Below are 20,735 nucleotides of genomic sequence, written 5' to 3' on the forward strand. Positions count from 1 at the left end.
CCTCCGGGCGCGCTGTGGGCAGGAAACAGGAAGTGGCCGCAAGGCTCCCTGGGAGCTATAGTCTCCAGCCGCGAGATGGTCGATGCAGCAGCGGCGAGACCACAGCGTTTGGGCCCCAGGAGTGAATGTCTGGCCTGCAGGTAGGTGCTCAGGTCACTGATGCAAAATCATGCAGGTTTTGGGACTGTCGATGCTCATCTCGGAACCTACTTACTCAGCAGGATACATACTTGATTGTATTGGCACCAATATTGAGGTGATGAATGTGAAATCCCCGGTACAACAAATATGGACGGACCTCAAATTTATTGAATTTAATTTTAGCATTAAGGAAAGTGAGAGAAAGAATAAAGATATAAACATTAAGGATAAACCTGTACCCTGTTGGGGCAAAATCATCGAACATCCCGACCTTCAAAACTGGGCAAAAGATAATAAACCTACTTTCACAGGAAACATACACACTGACAACCAGAAATTTGAGGACTGGATGAATGAAATAGGCAATAAGATTACAACTACAAGAGCAGGCTCTAAATCCAATAAAGGAAAGCACTCGGCACCATGGTTTACAGGCCCTCTCAAAGAAATGCTGATGAATGTGAAAACCTTAGAGCGAAAGTGGCAACTCCACTATGAACAAGAGGATAGAAGAACATATAAGATAGGGCGAAAACAATACCATGCCGCTATCAAAAATGCTAAAGCCGAGTATTATACGGCACAGATTGAAGCGACAGGCAATAAACAAAAAGAAATATTCAATATTGTGAATAGTTTCAGAAATCCCAAGGCATTAACACAAGATATCCCACCTTCACAGAATCTATGCGATAAGATAGCTGACTACTTCTCTCAGAAAATAGTGACTATCACGAAAGATTTTCCTCCTTTTCAGCAAGAGAAAGTTGAGGTCAAGGCCAATTCAAGCCTTCAAAAACCCGGTTGGGAAACCCTTGACCACATCAGTCTGGAAGATACGCATAATTCGATATCGACAATGAAATCTGGATCTCCTTTTGATCTGTGTCCACCTACGTTGCTGAAAGCAATAGTAGAAGAAGTAAACCCGGAATAAATTCCATTATTAATGCCTCTCTCGCCTCAGGCGAGATCCCTTCAAATTGGAAAGTGGCAGCAGTCAGACCTCTACAAAAGAAAGCTATCAAAGATCCAGCTACTCTTACCAACCTACGCCCTATCTCGCTTCTCCCAATTCTATGCAAACTGACCGAATCCTGTGTAAATAAACAACTGATGACTTTTCTGGAGGAGAATGAAACCCTCCATCCATGCCAAGCGGGTTTTAGGGCACACCACTCTACCGAATCAGCCCTTCTTTCTACCACCGAAACCATTCGAGCTGCATTGGATCAGGGCAAGAAGGCCGTCCTGATCCTTTTTAGATCTCTCTGCAGCATTCGACACGGTATCCCATGCTATCCTTTTACATCGCCTAGCAAACGCGGGCATAGCAGGAACCGTTCTCGAATGGTTCAGAAGTTTTCTAGCACACAGGCGTCAGGTCACCATGCTGGGTCAATTCCGCTCCGAGGAGAAAATGCTGACAACAGGGGTTCCGCAGGGCTCAAGTTTGAGCCCCACATTGTTCAATCTTTATAAGGTTCCCCTGATCAAACTAATCTCCTCGTTTGGCATTGACTCGATCGCATACGCTGACGATACCCAGTTGGTTCTAACATTGGACAAAAATGCTTCGAATGCTGAAATCACTCTGAAAGAATGCCTCTCGGCAGTATTCGCATGGATGACCAGCAATCATCTAAAATGTAATTCTGCTAAAACAGAAATAATACCTTTTGGCTCCAATAACTGTTTTTCTCCTCAGTCCTGGTGTTCCTAAGGAGGCAGAGGCTCCACCCAATACTGTCAATGCAGTGAGAAATCTGGGGGTTAAATTTGACAGCACTGTGTCTTTTAACCAACAAACCAGAGAAGTAGCTGGAAACTGTTTCAATATCATCAGAGGTCTGAGGAAATTCTTTAAGCTGCTCCCTCTGAGTGCTAGACGGACTGTTGCAGTAGCACTGATAACATATAGATTGGACTACTGCAACAGTCTGTATGCAGGGCTAAATAGAACTGCCCTGCATAGACTTCAGATGGTGCAGCATGCGGCGGCTAGGCTAGTTTTGGGTTGGGCAAGAACATCTTCAGCCTCTGCCGCACTAGACGCACTGCACTGGCTCCCAATACAAAAACGTATTTTGTTTAAAGTCATGATAATCTCCTTTAAAGCTTTTCATCTTCAAGGCCCAGCCTATCTACAAAAATACTTTAAACAATACCATCCGGTACGTGAACTGAGATCATCCTCATCAAATCTGCTTACCGTCCCCAAGTTCAGGCTGACGACGAAGGGAGGAAAATCCCTATCTGTGATTGGCACTAAAGCATGGAATAAACTACCCCAATTTCTCCGTGCAGCCAATTCAGAACTAAGCTTCAGGAAACAACTAAAAACATGGATCTACTCACTGCCAGACACAGTATGTAAAACCTTAATATGATCCTTTTCCAGCTTTCTCGAACGGTCTAGTTTCGGTCATCTGCTAGATACAGGAAGTCTCAGCGCCAAGATACTCCTCGGAGTGGTAGTGCGTTATACAAGAACCCAATCACATCACATCACATCACACATCCACAACCTTTGTTGCGCACCATGCCACAAATTTGTTCCATTTACAGGCGTATACCGTCTTAGTAGAGAGACGCTTGACTGCCAATATAACATCACAGACTTCGGGAGGCAGGTAAAATGACATCAACTGCCACTGCTCAATCTCCACACAAGGGGGTGAAGGCTGGACAGGTTCGGGTAGAAGACCGTTCCCTGCTGCTGCGACAGAAGATCCCCCTGAAGAGGCAGTCTGATTGGAGGATCGATGGCCATGTGTAGCAGCTCGGGAAAACAGACTCTTCATGCCCAATCCGGAGCCACAAGAATGACTTAGGCCCAGTCACGCTTGATCTTCTTCAGCACTCTGGGCAGAAGTGGTATAGGCTGAAAGGCATATAGAAGACCGCAACTCCACTCGCGACGAAAAGTGTCACCTAGAGAGTGCTGCCTTGGAAATTCCAACATGCAGAATTGCTGATATTGTGCATTCTCTTCGGTGGCGAATAGATCAAGCCAAGGCTCTCCCCACTGCTGAAAGAGACCATGGCCACCACCGAGTGAAGACACCATTGGTGATCCATCATGCACCTGCACCCGAGTTCGTCCGCCCTGGCATTCAGGGAACCTGCCAGGTGGTGAACCACCAGGGATATGCCTTGATGTTCTAGCCATGTCCAGAGATGGCGAGCCTCTTGACATAGGGTCCACAACCCCACCCCGCCCTGTTTGTTGCAGTACCACATGGCAGTGGTTTTGTCATTGAACACCTGCACTGCTCTTCCCCGGACAGAGGGTTGGAATGCTTTTAGTGCAAGACGGATCACCCGAAGCTCCGGAAGGTTGATGTGGTGCTCGGACTCCACCGGAGACCAGAGGCCTCTGATCTCCTCCTCCCCTATGTGACCACCTCATCCCAGAAGTGATGCATTGGTCATCACTGTGAACTCTAGTTGGGGAAGGGAGAGGGACCTGCCGTCGATACAATCCTGGTTCGTTAGCCACTGCTGCAATTAGTGTGCAGTGCCCTCTGAGATCTGGACGCATTCGGACAGGTTCCTCTGATGTTGAGCCCACTGGAACTTAAGGTCCCACTGCAGATCATGGTCCACCAGCAGGATGCAGGAGGCCAGCAGGCCCAGTAGCCTGAGGGTCATCCTGACTGAAACCTGGGATAGAAGCTGAAAGATCAGAACTATAGCCCTAATATCCCGGACTTGCTGTTCGGGGGGATAGACCTGAAACTGCGTTGTGTCCAGAACTGCTCCGATGAAGAGGAGCTTCTGAGAGGGAGTCAGGTGCAACTTCAGGACGTTGATGGAGAACCCCAGCAAATGCTTTAACAGCCAGTCGTCGAGATAGGGGAAGACTGGAACCCCTGATCTGCGCAGATGAGCTGCAATCACCGCTATCACTTTCCTGAACACCCGAGGGGCGCTGGTAAGGCCAAAGGGGAGCATAGTAAACGGAAAGTCCTCGTGCTCTACCGTGAACCGCAGGTAACGCTGGTGGGCCAGCAGGATGGGTTGTGAAAATAAGCGCCCTGCAAGTCCAACGCTACCATTCGGTCTCCAGGGTCGAGGGCAGACAGGACCTGAGCTAGCGTCAACATTTCTAAGTTCTCGTTCTGGAGGGAGAGGTTGACGCTCCTGAGATCCAAGATAGGATGAAGGCCTTTGTCCTTCTTGCGCACCAGAAAGTAGTGGGAATAGCAACTACAACCTACTTCTGGGACAGGAACTCGCTCTATGGCTCCCTTGGCCAAGAGTGCCTAAACTTCCTGTTTGAGAAGGGCCCTATGATGCATCATTGTAACATTTTGCGATTTCTTAATTGCGAAAATTAAGGAATTGCAATTAAGAAATTGCAAAATGCAATGCATCAAAAAATCGCAAATTATTTTGCGATTCGGTAAATTTCCTGAATTGCGATTCACAATTTGCGAATCGCAATTAAGGAAAACCCTTCCCATTGATTCCTATGGGCCAAAAGGCCCATAGGAATCAATGGGAAGGCATTCACATTTTGCGAATTTCCATTTGCGATTCGCAAAATGTGAATGCAATTTCAAGGGTGCAGGGGGGGGTTCAAAGAACCCCTCCCTGCACCCCTGAAATTGAACTGTAAGTGCAATTTACACACACACATGACCCAAGGACATGTGTGTGTGTAAATTAAAACTTTTCAAATATGCAACTAGTGCATGTTTGAAAGTTTTAAGTAAATTAGCATGAAGTTCAACTTCATGCCAATTTACCCCTTCCAAATTGCAAATTCGCAATTCTAAAGTAATCATGCATTGCATTTAAGAAATCGCAAAATTGCGATTTCTTAAATGCAATTGCAATTTAAGAAATCGCAATAAAATTGCGATTTCTTAAATAGCGAAAATAGCAAAATGCTTCATGCATCCCAAAAACGGGATTTGCATTCGCAAACGGACGAATTTTGCGATTCGCACCGTTTGCGAATGCAAAAACCCTTGATGCATCTAGGCATATGATCCTCCGGCATGCGGTGGTACTGAGGTGGCATGGATGGAGGGGCAGTCTTGATTGGGAGGGAGTAGGCCCTTCCGACTATTTGCAAAACCCACCTGTCCCATGTGATGATGCGCCAGTGGGGGAGGTGATGGGGAATCCTGCCACCCACTGGCGATTTGTGCCCCTGAAAGGTCGGACTAGAAGGGTTTGGAGGCTGCTGCAAGGGGGGCTATGGTAGACTGGCCTAACCGCTGGCCCCCAGAACCACGGCAGTGGTTCCCCTGTCCCCGGCCGCGTTGGCCTGTGGCTCTTGGCAGGATGTGGAAGGGCACCCCTTCCGTATCCAGGACAGGGGCGAGAAGCAGACTGCGCAGGGCGGGTGGTAGAGAGGCCCAAGGGCCTGGCCGTAGCCCAAGAGTCCTTAAAGCGCTCCAGCGCATTGTCTGCCTTGTCACCGAATAGGCGACGGCCATCAAAGGGCCTATTCATAAGAGTGGATTGGACATCCCCTGAATAACCAGTCGACCTCAACCAGGCGTAGCGTGGGAGGGCTACCAATGTGGAAATCATCCTGCCAAGTGATTTGGAGGTATCAAGCCCACAGTGGATGGTAAAATTTGCTGCATCTCTCAGTTCGGCAACTGGACTGGAGAGTACAGCCCGGGCCTCCTTCGGGCACTGGTGCAGCACTTGCCCCACTGTATCCCACACGGAGTGGGTGTAATGGCCCAACAGACATGCAGTGTTTACTGACTGTAGTCCCAAGCTGGAGGAAGAAAACATCTTCTTCCCAAGATGGTCCAGCTTTTTGGATTCCCTATCATGTGGTGTGTTAGGGAATGCACTATTGGAGGTGGAAGCTTGGACCACCAAGCTCCCAGGGGTAGGGTGTTGGGAGAAGAAAGTGGATTTGCCTGGGGCCAGGCGGTGGTGTGGGGCAATCATCCTATCCACAAGAGCCCCTGCATTGGGCCTGGATCAGGTGTCCAAGAAGGATGTCAGTAAGGGCTTCATTAAACGGTAGCAGGGGCTTGCTGCTGGTTGAAGCACCTCTGTCAGGAGGTTAGTCCTGTCACCTATTATGATGCTATAACAACTCGTAAGAGAGGGTCCGAGGGAGGTGTTTAACGACCGGACAGGCTAATACCCCCTGTATAACTACTTACATAACAACAAAGCCTGTAGGTCAAGTGGTGCTGAGATATATCAATTAACACTGGTGTATTTGCACAAAAAAGTGAATTAAACAAAGACTATCAACAGTTGCTGATTAAGTCCTATCAGCCCACCTGGTGGCGGAGCCTCATCATGTAGGACTTCCGAACCTAAGTCTGTGTGCGATCGCTCAGATGTATTTTAGCGACGCAGCACGGGACTAAGGTAAGGTCACCACAGTTGTTAGTACATAGGGTGAGGCTGATATGTGCAGTGCAAAAAATAAAGTGAAGTGTATTAAAATGGCTATCAAAGCAAACAAAGACCTTTAATAGTGTTTGCCTGGACGTCAGATTAAAAAATAGTGAAATAGCAGTGTGAAAAAATCACTGTCTAACTTGCTTGGTAGAAATCCAAAGCGATCTAAAACGGGGCCAACATGTTTCTGCCTTACTGTGAAAAGTCACTGGCATTCGTCAGGGCCAAGCTCTAAACTGCTACTGCAAGGACACTATCGTATGTGCTGAAATAATGAAAAAATATAAAGATAAGAGTGATCAATCAAGACCATCCTACCACATCTTCTTATATTGCTCTATTGATGCAATAGGTCTTTCCTGTATAAAAACAAGAACAAGGCAAGAGAACATTGTAAACATTACATATGTATCATCCTCGACATTGTATCTACGGTAAATACTATGTAGAAATTGCTATAATCGTGCAAAACCAGTGATAATTAAAAATAACCTCAGACTGGACCATCACAGCTTTGTGATGGTCATATACACAGTGCATTGTATTGCGTCACCAAAAGATTGATTAATATACAAAAGTTTAACACTTACCCAACGGTGTGTGAGAAGTGAACCTCACCTCACCCGGCAACTGCTCGGAGGAATAAGGCACCGCTCTAAACATGTAAAGACAATGTCTATGATAGATGCATGTCTTAAGGATACGACCTCAGTGTACTGTTAAAAAACCCACCTATTTTCTGATCTGTCCACAACATGTCCCCCACTGGTGTATTTGATGGCCACACCGAACGACTAGGGCATCTAACCCCCTTCAAAGTACACAAGAAGGTGCCCTACAGTGGTGCCACTGCACCTACTTATGCCTGTGAAAACAATTAAGTAATGTTGCTGTTGGGGCATCTAACCCCCTTCAAAGTACACAAGAAGGTGCCCTAGAGTAGTGCCACTGCACCTACTTATGCCTGTGAAAACAGTTAAGTAATGTTGCTGTTTCAAACTAGTAGGATAATGTCAAATAATGTCCCCACCAGTTCTAAACTATTCCTCAAGTGGAAGGGCCAGACTACAGCTGCTTCGCCCCTTAAGTCTAAACAAAATAGTCCCGTCCTGTCTTACCTGTCCGTAGGTACCTTGCGGCAGAATCACGAGCCGAAGGGGAGGCACCGACGGGCAGGTCGGGCGTCTATTTATAGCGCCGCTAAGTGTCAGATTGGACTCAGCTGGTCCGCTCGGTTAATGCGCTGTGAATGCGCAGTGCAGAACCACTACATTCGACGCATGCGCACAACGAGGCGGTCATCGGGCGCGCATGCGCGAAAGAGAGTACGCCTGTTCGAGCGCGTTGCGCATGCCTCCTTAACCATGTAATTGCTCTCCTATCTCGTCTAGTAGCGAGACACTGCCAAGCAGGCATCGCGCCTGTGTAATAGACGCGGAGTTCAGCACTGTTTACCGCGTTATGCGGAGACAGTGAAAACATAATTTGTTATTGATCCAGGAAGCGCCGCGGCGCGATTGTTTTAGAAATGGGCAAGAACCATTTTAAATAGAGCCAGTTAGTTGCAATATTAGTTAAATACGAACCACCAGTTATTTACCATCATAGAAAGCGTGAATGTGCGCTGCATGGCTAAAGTTAGTAATCACTAGGTGTAAACTGGGGAAAAAACTACTAAGTCAAGAGATCCAGCATCCCTGGACATCTAAGCGCTACCATAGAGTGTTGATTGATGGAGGGAGATTTAGATTGCGATAAATGTTATGTATAGGCTCAAGGTACCTACTGTCTAGGTAAATGGGGAGATGAGCGAAGGATGTGCAAATTTAGAACCTGAAAAGTAATATGCAAAGCGCCTGGTGTAAGCGCCGCGCTATGCAAGTGCACACCCCATATTGCGATAACAAAGAGTACCCAATGGCAAATGTTACACTAGATAGATAGCCATGGAATGCTGTCGTTCATCCCATTGACATCAGATTTCAATCTGTAAATCCAACGTTGCTCCTTAACAAAAAGGAAGTGAGAGACATCAGTAATATGTGACGGGATGTATGGCTTTTCCAGCACTATCCAGAACAAATCCTCAACTTTGTGGTTCGCTTCTAGGAAGTGATTGGTGAGACCTGTTGATTGCTTCCTGCATCGGATTGTGCTTTTATGTTCGCTAATGCGATGGTCTTGATTGATCACTCTTATATTTATATTTTTTCATTATTTCAGCACATACGATAGTGTCCTTGCAGTAGCAGTTTAGAGCTTGGCCCTGACGAATGCCAGTGACTTTTCACAGTAAGGCAGAAACATGTTGGCCCCGTTTTAGATCGCTTTGGATTTCTACCAAGCAAGTTAGACAGTGATTTTTTCACACTGCTATTTCACTATTTTTTAATCTGACGTCCAGGCAAACACTATTAAAGGTCTTTGTTTGCTTTGATAGCCATTTTAATACACTTCACTTTACTTTATTTTTTGCACTGCACATATCAGCCTCACCCTATGTACTAACAACTGTGGTGACCTTACCTTAGTCCCGTGCTGCGTCGCTAAAATACAACTGGGCGATCGCACACAGACTTAGGTTCGGAAGTCCTACATGATGAGGCTCCGCCACCAGGTGGGCTGATAAATGAAATGAAATGAAATGAAATGAATGAAACTTATATAGCGCACAACTTACCCTGGGGCATCTCAGCGCTTGCTTAGGGAACCCGTCCTGGTATTCCCCTGTGAGATAACCCTGGCAGGGTATCCACAAGGTAGAAGCCAGGCATCCCACCGCGAGGGGCCGTTGTGGAGATTAAGCAAGCTATTGCCCAGAGTCGCAGAGTGTGAACCCGTGAATCGAGAAGGCACCGGAGCGAGAATTAACGAGTCCGTGGAATTTTGAGCCCAAGACCCGCCGAGGCGGGGAATTGAACCCTGGTCCCGGGCCGAACTCAAGCTCCAGGTCTGCCGCCTCTAACCCCTGAGCCACACTTCTCCACACTAGGACTTAATCAGCAACTGTTGATAGTCTTTGTTTAATTCACCTATTATGATGCCACTTCCTGTCATGCCAAGTGCTTTGATATCACGCGCCGTGATGCCACTCACCGTGATGTCACGCCCCACGCTGTCACATGCGTGCCGCCCGTGATGCCACTTGCATTCTGATTTATTGGGTTAGTTCCCCCACTTCTTTTTTTAGGACTTGTGCCCTGCTCTTTATTGCCTCAGACAAGGGGTACCATTTACTATGGACCTACAGAAGGTACTAATGATATTGCCAATTGGGTTAAACAATTGCACAGTTTAGGGGGAACCTGTGCACTTCACATCGAAATCACATCATGTATCAGGCAAAAAATGGGGGTTACCGTTGCAAAAAGGGCACTTTTATACAAACTACTATTACAGTAACCCTGTATCCTGTGTGTGGAATAATGCTCGAATGCCGTCAGGCCATGTCCGCGTTATATAACATTGAAAAAATATATAAAATAAATACCGTTCCTTCGAACAAGCGCCTAGAAGCAATTTTATAATAGAGTTGCTATTAAAAATATACTTCTGTATCTATTGCCTCTCGCATTCCAATAAAAAGGCACGTTGGGGTGATAACGATATACGCGCAAATATGATAAGAAAGACTTTTGTTGGTAGAACTATGTTAAACGTTCTAATTATAAATACAGTCTTCTTACAGAAAGGAAAGAACGCATGGGTCCCAGAATTCTTTGCAGGTCGCCCCTCCTCTCCAGGCCGTGGGATCTGAGGCACATGCCTTCTTCAGCACGAGAACACCCCCTAGCCCGGTTGCCGAGGTAACAGGGCCCAGCATGCTTGTCTGTTGGGATTCCGGTTCAGGGAAGCTTGCTTAGCCGAGCTTGCGCACAACCAGAGAGCCTCTGGGGCAGGGAGGGGGACAGTCAGAGAAAGGTGGAGGTGTTTAAAAGGATAGAGAGAGGCCACGGCGTGAGAGCGTCAACGGCGGAGAACGACTCTTGGCTCACAGCAGGTCGCCCGGGGTGGGCATGAACGGAAGGAGGAAGGAGAGTGGCTGGGCACTGTGCCATTCCCGCCACAAGCATGTAAGCACCGCGCCGAGGGTCGTCAAAAGGAGGGGGAAAGTTTTATGTGCAAGAGCGGTAAGGGGAGGGTCCAGAGTAAGCACGGGTGTGCTAGCAGTCGGGCGACATTGCTAAGGGTAATGAATGTTTTGACACCGTCCTTAAAAGGTCGCTAGTGTTTTACACAGTGGTGCCAGGCTGAGCAAATTAATTTAGTCTTTAAAAATGTAACCCCGAATGCTAATTCTCACTTAGAACTCGTGGGAGTAGTTCCCGGCGCAAATATAGAACATATCTCAATCTGCCACTCAACCGTATGCCCCTGCTCACGATACCAGGGGCTGCCATGTATCTGCGCTCACTGTGCCCCCTCCCACAGTTTCGCCCTCCCAAATGCAGGTCAGAGTGCTGTAGTGGTTCCCGAAATTAAGGGGACACGACACGGTTGCGGGTATTATTTGGAAGAATGCCTGAATGCGGGCCACACCCACAGATGGGTACCAGGGTGCCATGCCTACTGCCAGAGTAACTTGCAAATCACGTGTCCCCGTGCCTGTGCCATCTACCTTAACTACTCTAGAGGGCGAGTGTGACGGGCATTCGCTTTATGTAGTTTTGTTCGATGTGAACCAACACTGTTCTGGCGTCTGTGTGCTTTATTAAAAGTTGATGCCTTGCGTCCTTGCACACTTCAATAACAACAGGCATGGGCATTCGTAAAGGCAGGGTGGTTTTTTAATCGTATTTTTGTCTCTTTTACTGCAGCAGTGGGAGATGAAGCCTGCCGAGTGAACGGTAATACGAGACTGTGGACATCAGACTTAGGCAAAGCTGGCACTGACAGGGCATCAGTGCTCCCGGGACTCGGCGGGATGTCGGTAGACGCCGAGGAGGTGACACGTCTCCGCAAGCCCCGCTTCTCCTATGAGGAGAACCAGATCTTGATCCGGGAGGTGCGTGCCAATTACAGCCGCCTGTACGGCACGCAGAGCCGGCGGGTGACGGTGGGCGAGCGCCGACGAGTCTGGGAAAACATTGCCGCCAAGATCAACGGCATCACCAGTTGGAGGCGCACCGGGCAGGAGGTTCAGAAGCGCTGGAACGACTTCAAGAGGCGCACCAAAGAGAAGCTGTCGAGGGTGCCACACTCCACTCAGGGCACTGGTGCCAACAGTGACGAGGCCTACTCTGCCGAAGAAGAGACCATTTTCGCAATCCTGGGGCCAGGCGTGGTGGCAGGCTTCAGTGGCATGGATCTGGAGAGCCCTAGAGGCACCTTGCAAAACTCAACGAGCTTTCCTCAAAGGTTTCACCTGCCTGCAGATCATCAATCAGGTGAGCCTCTGCCTCTATTAGGACCCACGCTTCAACTGAAGTGACACATGTATTGTATGACAATTACCTGATCTCTGGACATTGAACAACATGTTTTATCCATAGTCGTTATTAATATTATTAACCTGTTTTGTTTTTAATTTATTTAACGATTTTCAAATTACACACCTCGGTTTAATGGAAGGTTGAGTATGAACTTCCGATATTTAAATTTGTGACCCCCATACTTCCAGCTAAAATCCTTTAGAATGGCGTAGCTAAGTATCATTTTCAAATTTAGTTGGACCTTTGTTTCTCTTCTTTAGTTATTTTGTTAATATCTTGTTGTATTCTGATTTTATTTTATTTTACTTGTATCCATATTTACTTTCCAATTTGCCAAAGAAACCACATTAAAAAAACGTTTTTAACTTTCTTATTTTATTTAAATGTAATATTTGTATATTTATGTATACTGTGTAGGAATGATAAAGGCCCGTCCGTCTGTGGGTAGTGACACTATCAATAATCGTTTATATAGTACATAATACAAGCAGGACTTTAATTGGCGCTTAAAAAATACGTTTTTATTAACCTATTGAGTTTTCTTTTAATATAGAATTCAAATCTGTGCCCTATATGTGAAACCACCACACAGTAGCAAGTACATTGCTTGGCAGCATTGCTTGGCAGTGATAGACGGTGGGACTGTAGGGTACCGTGATTTGTGACTGCTTCCTGGAATTTGTTTATACGTAGCTGCTTTTTAGGCACGCTTTATGGAAAGGGGTGAGCAACCCAATACACCCTTGCGGGCTTGGGCAATTAGTATGTTTAAAGAATGGGCCAGCAAGGGATTTTGTTTGAAAATTATCAATTACAGCAAGAAAGGGGGACTCAGGTTGAATGGGGTACCCACACTATCATTAATTAGTAGCTGGATATAATTTCTCTTAATACAGTTCAATGAGTTACCACACTAACACAATAGATTGAAATGAATTGAAAAAATAAATTGAAAAAATACAATAACCAGGTTGTTGATTCAAAAGATTATTATTGTCTTTAGAAAAGGAAAATTCAGTCAATGTTAAAAATAGGGTACAGAGAGATGCATTTGGGACATAGGAGTATCTTATATGCTCCAATCAAACATCACAAAATAAGTCTATGCTGCCAATAACTAGTAACACAATGATTTCAAATCAATACAAGAAAATCAATGATAACTGATAAGTAGTGAGCAGGATTAGACTTGGTAGTCGACGTTTCGGTCTTTTGGGAAGTCGTTCCCAAAAGACCGAAACGTCGACTACCAAGTCTAGGTTATCCACTTGTGCGGGCTCTTTCTTTGGGGGCAACTGTTTGTTGGAAAATATATGTATATATATATAATGTACTCGAACAGTCAGTCCTGAACTTCCAGAGACTAGAGACCAAACGAATCCCAAAGTTGAGGCAAAAAAGATTTATTCAGACAAATTCAGCAGCGCAGCGGACTGAGGCGTTTCGGGCGGATGCCCTTGATCACAATAGAATATTACCCAAAATGCCTTATTTTTCAATGCGTTTGTGCACACCATGTGATGAATAAACATAAACAAAATACTACATGGTAAACCCCAATGCAAAAGCGGGTTAAATTGAATATTACCAGTTGACAAAGTCAAAAAGAAATTCAATATATATGCTGAATAAATTCTTCCAACAGTTAGTAGTGTCCCTGCATAAATGCAAGAAAAATAATCAATTGAACATAGTCGATACAGTACTCATAAAAAGTGCATTGATGTAAACTGATACACATGTGCAATTTGTCGCAATATGTGCAATTGTCGCAATAGTAAACATTTAAATAAGTGCAAAGGTCTATAAATAAAGTTAAAAGTAATAATGTATATACCTAAAACCATCAAATTATTTAATCTAAAAACTGTCCTTTGGGAAGTGCAAATCTTACGCAATGTAAACATAGCAATTGTGCAACATACGCAAATAAATAAAGTACTGATAAGACTAAAAACCTACTGTTAATAAAAAAAACAAGTTAAAAACCTTTATAATGATGCGGGGACATCAAACATTGATGGCAACCCCTCTGCAGTATGAATGTTGGGCATACCCTTGGCAAATACAAATGTAACAAAAGTGCCCATAATAACCCTGTAGTGTGGTGCATATTCCTGATGTAGTGGGATTTAATAATCCATATCTACATCTAAAAAAGGTCAAATGAAATGTTGGATGACGGAAAAACCAACTCAAATGTCAAACATTCAAGTGGCAAAATCAAAGATCAGTACATCTCGTTTCAGTGTAGGAGGGCGTCCTCAATTCGATCCAGTTCTCATCCAATATGATATATGTTAATGTGGAGCAGCAGGCAAACTACTGTTAAGTTGGAATAGGACCTTTATAAAAAATGATAAAGGTCCTCCGTGGTATTTAAACCATTGGGTACCTTCGTGTCCAGTTCTAGAATCATTCTCGACTCTAATTGCCGTAGCATTTTGTCTCTATCCCTTCCCCTGCGTGGTTTGGGGACTGAGGTCAGGACAAAATAGCTGAGACACTGTAGGTTGTTAGTGTGTACACTTTTGAAGTGTCTCGCGACAGGATAAGAGCTGTCATTATTTACAATCGCGCGAAGATGCTGTAATATTCTGGTATGCACCTGAAGCCTGGTGCTGCCAACATATATCAGGCCGCAGGTGCATGCTAAGAACATAGACAGCATACTACGTCTTGCAACCGTAATTGCCCTTAATTGGCAATGGGACTGGACTGAAGGGAGTGGTGTATGTGCTGGTATTAACCCCAAATTTACACGCCCTGCAGCTTGTACATTTGAAGAACCCCCCCGCCGGGGTGGAAACCAAGATTTTTTTTTTTGGGGCAATTCAGGGAAGGAATTGGATACATGGATACGTAATGAGGGTCCCCTCCTAAACGTAATGTTGGGATTGTTAGGCAGTTGTGGAGCTAAAACCCCATCAGTCATCAGTATTGGCTAGCTTTTGGTCAGAATTGACCTGATTTTTCTGTCCTGGCAACTGTATGACGTAATGAACCTGACAATCGACTTGTCAGGGTCTTCAGTTGTATCGGGGATGGGGACAGTTGGTTTGAACAAGGATTCCCTAGTTCTTTGATTCATCTTACTAACTGCTCTTTTTAGAATTTTTTCATTGTATCCTCTGGCTCTGAACCTGGCTAGAGCTTCTGATGTGCATCTAGCTAGTTCCTCCTCATTGCTGCAGATCCTTTTGAGGCGAAGCAGTTCCCCATATGGGATATTATCAACCACATGGCGCGGGTGGGCACTGCTCGCGCGGAGGGTCTAGTTGCCCGCTGTGTTTTTTCTATACAGGGTGGGGGCTATTTTTCCAGCCTTTATGAACACTTTAACATCCAAAAAGTCTACTGTTTTTCTGCTCATATTGTGGGTAAACTTAAGATTTTCTTCATTGGTGTTTAGTTTCATAATAAAATCTCTGGCACTGGCTTCATCCCCCCCCCTCCAAATTAAAAACACATAGTAAGTATAACAAACTCACAATGTCACATGTTCAGAGAATGTTTTGTGGTGTTCATCCATGAGGACCCACTTCTCCCAAAAGCCAACGTGCAAGCACGCATAGCTAGGGGAAAAGTAGGCCCCCAAGGCCACACCCCTCTTCTGTAAATAGACCTCATTACCAAAAAACAAAAAAGTTATGGTACAGACTCTATGTCACAAAGTCCACTAGCATTTTGTTGTGGTTGTAGCATTGCAACGGTCTGGTGCTTAGAAAGTATTCCAGTGTTTTGAGCCCTGTAGATGTTCTATGCTCGTATATAAAGCTTCAATCTCTAAAGTTATAAGTAAAGAGTTTTCTGTCCATGGAATATCTTTCACTTTTTCCAGAAAATGGCCAGTGTCCCTTACGTAGGTCGGCAGATTGGTAACCAAGGTTTGCAAAAAAATAATCAGTATATTGTGCTGGGTGTTCAGCTACACTATTGATGGCTGATATTATTGGCCTTCCTGGGACAGGTGCACTTTAGGTATAAGGTAAAACCTGGGCATACCCGGTTGCTCTACATGCAGAAACTTGAATTCCTGGACGGAAATTAATACTTAGTGTGTGTGTATATATGTATGTGTATATATATTATGTAACATGTATATAAAGCGCAACATTCAATGGTCAGATGTTAGTGAGCAAGGCGGGAGTAGCCGCCGAAACGCGTCTGAGCAGAAGCTGATGTAAGAAATAAAACCCTTGAACTAAGATACACGGAGTCAGCGCCTTCTTTGATGGTGAAGTTTGGTTTGGTGTTAATACAAAGGGCTGGAGTCCTGGAAGCCCTACGCTGACCCTCCTCGTTCTGGCTGCACTGTGTCGTGAAGGACAAATCTGTGGTGAAACTTTTGAAGAAAGAGACACACGGTGCCCCCCTAAGGATCGAAATGCGAAGAGTCCCGAGGAACCTGTGAAAACATCTGAGACCGGTAGTCTGGAGATCGACGATCGCTGGAGAGCAGTCGGGGATTTCTGGTAAGCCGTGACTCGATGCGATTAACGGGAGCGGGCGCAAGGGAATGATCTAATGGGAGAGTGAGCCCAATTGTGGTAAAGATTCAAAACCACACGGGCAGTGTATCTGTACAAGCGTCATATTTATTCAAATCTGTTAGCATGGCTGCTGAGTGGGAAAAGGAAAGAGAGGAAGCTGCACTGGATATATTTACTGATACAGACACGGGGAAAGGCAACAAGACCAGACCAAGTGCTCAAACCCAACCCAAAGAAAAAGATGAAACTAAAATACTTTTGAATGAGTTGGAGAAACTGCGTAAGAAAGAAGTCGCAAAGTGGTGGGAAGTAAAATCATTATCCAGGTACCTGGATGTAAGTAGAATTCCCAGAGGTCTAAGAATACTAGTAGCACCCACCTATGAAGACCCCGACCCTGAAATGTTGGAAATGTGGGCAGAAAACAGTGCAAAATCGTCAGAAAATATGTTGAAAATACTAATCAAGTTTGCAGCAAGCGACAGGGCTAAAATGATCACACGGATTGAGGAGATATTAAAGGAACTAGACATGAAAGAAAACAAGGAAGAAATTGCAGATAAAATGAAAGAAATCCAAGCAAGATTAGACAAACATGAGGCGGAAATCAAAGAAAGAAAAGCCATTAAATTTCAGAGGGACAGAAATGACTATTTAAATGGAAGGATATACACCTTTGCAAAAAAGTTCGACCAGATAAGACAACAACCCCTACAAAAAACACAGAGAGATCAACCCGGGGCTACTGAACAGAGTGAGAATGAGATTAGCTCCGAATATGACACAGACAATGAAAGTAATCAAGGTGCAGAAATGCTTGGTCCAGCACCAACTCCAGCACAGGAACTTGCTTTTTTACGCCTACAGCGCCTCAGAACATTGCGTCCAAGAAATACGCTAAATCAAGGAGAAGGGCCGGGCAAGAGCAATCAGACCCAAAAACAAAAACTAAAAGCAGGAGAAGAAAAGACAGGAGATGGGGGACAACAAGCACAAAAGGAAGAAAAACAAAAACAAAAATACAGATACAACAGGCGCCGATGATGGATATACACAAAGACAATACAGTCATAAATCTAACCAACATGGAGTTATCTAAAGAGGAATTGGAAATCTTATCACTAGGTTTGACTTTCTGCAGTAACACTAACTTTGATTACACGCAAACGAGGATTGATTTGTTTCTATATGTGAGGAAATTAAAACTGCAAAAATATTTCCACAATGCGAAAATGAGCACCACTGACCTAACAACCAACAATGATACAACAGAAATGCTTAATGTAGAACACATGGAAGCACTACAGAATCTTATAGACCTGGAAATGGAAAATGAAAGTGTAAATGAAGAAATCACACCGAGTGGGGCAGCCCTAAGTTCAGACATAAACATTTGGCAAACAGTCAAAACAGGTTTTAAACCTAAATCAATATTTGTGCCAATAATGCCGAAAGACGGTCTGGATTTGTTCGCAGAGTATGTGATAAAAGATCTGAAAGAACTCTCCATTTTGAGCACAAAACAACGATACAAACAAAATGAAGATCATACTAGGAGATACAATGCACTAATGGAGAAAATAAATGCCAGGTCGGACATCGTGGTGAGATGGTCCGACAAAGGGGGAAACATAGTACTCTGGCCGCTCGAAATGTATAACACTGAGGCACTCTGTCAACTACAAGACAGGGAATGTTATACGAGAATAAGTCCCACTCACCTGGTTGGCATTCAAGAAAGATACCATAACGAGCTGTATAAATGGAGAGGGAAAGGCTTACTCAGCAAAAATGAATTTGAATTCCTAAAAACGGACTATCCTGTCACAGCGCAAATGTATCTAATTCCCAAGATACATAAAAATGACAAAGTGCCACCTGAAAGACCAATAATTTCGGCAATAGGGAGCCTATTCGAAAGTACAAGTGTGTTCATTGATCACTATCTCCAACCCGAAGTCAAATAACTGCCAGCATATATAAAGGATACAGGAGACTTCCTGAAAAAGATCTATGATGTCAAGTGGAAAGAGAACTATGTATTCTTGACATTAGATGTCCAGGCCCTATATACCAGCATTAGGCACAAGGACGGTCTGAATGCCATAAAACATTTCTTGGGAAAAAGACCTATTAACCAGTATGAACATACCAAAATGCTACTTGAGATGACTGAGTGGTGCCTTACAAATAACACCTTTATATTTGATAGACTGTTTTATAAACAAATCCAAGGTTCAGCGATGGGTACTTGCTTCTCCCCCAGCTATGCGAATCTACATATGGGCTGGTGGGAGGAGCAGGTGCTTATGACACTATATGAGGAGACAATGAACTCAAATGTTGTTGTTTATAAACGTTTTATTGACGACATTTTCATTTTGTGGGAGGGAAGTGTGGAGAGTGCAAAAAGTTTTACAGAACAGCTAATTGAAAATTCCTTGAATCTTAAGTTTACCTGCAATGCAAGCAGGGAGAGCATACAGTTTCTAGATGTAGAACTTTTTGTAGAGAATGATGAAATACAAACACGCACTTATCGCAAGCCCACTGCGGGCAATGCAATCCTCCACGCAAACAGCTTCCACCCGACACCACTAAAACAGTCCATCCCATACGCAGAATGCCTCAGGATGACACGCAACTGCAGCACCAGTGAAGGGTTATCAGAAGCGAAAACTAATCTCTTCACGAGATTAAAACACAGGGGATACACTGACAAAACATGCAAGACTGCGGAATTAAAGTGCAGCACGAAAAACCGACATGACTTATTATTCCCAGAGGTGACAGAGTCTGGGGCCCAAGCACAAGAAAGGCAACCGCCCAGGTTGATCACAGGCTTCAATCGCCACCACGCCAACCTTCGAAAAATACTTAGAAGACACTGGCCGTTGGTCCGAAATGACACAACCATAGGGAACATAATGGGTGACAAACCATTAGTGTCCTTCAGAAAAGCCAGGTCCATGCGTCAGCAATTGGTTCGCAATGCCCCGGCTATACAAAAACAGAAAAACTGGCTTCAGTCACAAAAAGGTTTTAAAAAATGCACGAAATGTAAGGCCTGCAGTCATGGGAAAAACACAACAAGCATCACTGTACCCTTCCGTAAGCAACCCTATTCCATCAGAGAACACTACACATGCAAAACGGAATATGCCGTATACGTACTTACATGTGTCTGTGGTAAACAATATGTAGGGTCGACTATCCACCCAGTGCATGTAAGAATCCTGCAACATCTGAGGGCGATCACAAATAAGGACCCAGCCTACCCAGTAGCAAGGCATATCCACGAGATACATGGTGGTGATGCTAAAGGTCTGACATATTTTGTCATAGACAGTATTCCAAGAAATGTAAGGGGCGGTAATCGCAAGCTTGCGCTACGCCGCCTAGAATCCAGATACATCATTTTACTGAATTCTAAGATCCCCTCAGGGCTTAATGCAGATGAAGCCCTAAATGTCCACATCTAGAGCAGCCTACCCCTACTTTCCCGAGTACCCAATAACAACTACCCAGATTGCGCCATCACTGTAAATAAGATGCACGACCGGTCACATGTAGTCGACTACACCCACAAAACATATTAACCCCTACACCAGAATACACGGTCCCCGTGTATTGTAAGAATAGTATGACCCACACCACAGGAGGGTTTACCATAAACATTAAAGAGAGTAATTGCGCACTAGCGCGGTATGTCATCTTCATCTTCATCTTTGTTTATGAGCGGACGTTGATTTACAACAAAAAAGAGAGGCTCACGCAGACAAAGACAATCTTTAGCTTACCGGCTACACGAGGAGGGACTGTTAACATAGCAACATGCTCTGACTCTGCCACTAGGCCAGCAAACCGATTACCGGTAAAACCGAGCCCATTTGTACTAACCCGCTCCGTAAACCAATCACAGACTTGAGAGTAACACACCCTTCTCGCAGATACGCCCGAACCTCAATGACGTAGGATTATTACGTAGGGTGTAATGAATAAGCACTTTGACAAGTGGGAAATGTAATCTTTACGATACAGGGTTCAGCAATGTATATGATACAAAATAACCGTGTGGGGTATATACAATATTATGATGTATGAAAAACCCGAGTATTTCTAAAACATGATGATAATGTTTAGATAACGTGTTAATGTACGTGACATTTGGCAATTAACTAACCCGCCAAAAGATGCAAAAAACATGTGTGTGGTAACGTAAACATGTGGGTGTAACCTAAAGTCACCATGGTAACAAACCAATGCCAATTAGTGA

At 44.7% G+C, this 20,735-nt stretch overlaps 1 protein-coding gene across 1 annotated transcript in view; it reads left to right on the plus strand.

The window, feature by feature from the left end:
* Positions 1-10,365: 10,365 nt before the first annotated feature.
* Positions 10,366-20,735, plus strand: part of MYPOP (Myb related transcription factor, partner of profilin) — an 89,822-nt gene continuing 79,452 nt past the window's right edge. The window contains exons 1-2 of the mRNA XM_086938391.1: positions 10,366-10,607; positions 11,352-11,921. Coding sequence (XP_086794517.1) covers positions 11,459-11,921 — 463 coding nt within the window. The 5' untranslated portion in view covers positions 10,366-10,607; positions 11,352-11,458. The remainder of the gene's footprint in view (positions 10,608-11,351; positions 11,922-20,735) is intronic.

This window comes from Lissotriton vulgaris, chromosome 9, assembly GCF_964263255.1.
Source record: "Lissotriton vulgaris chromosome 9, aLisVul1.2, whole genome shotgun sequence".
In the NCBI taxonomy this organism is placed as follows: domain Eukaryota; kingdom Metazoa; phylum Chordata; class Amphibia; order Caudata; family Salamandridae; genus Lissotriton; species Lissotriton vulgaris.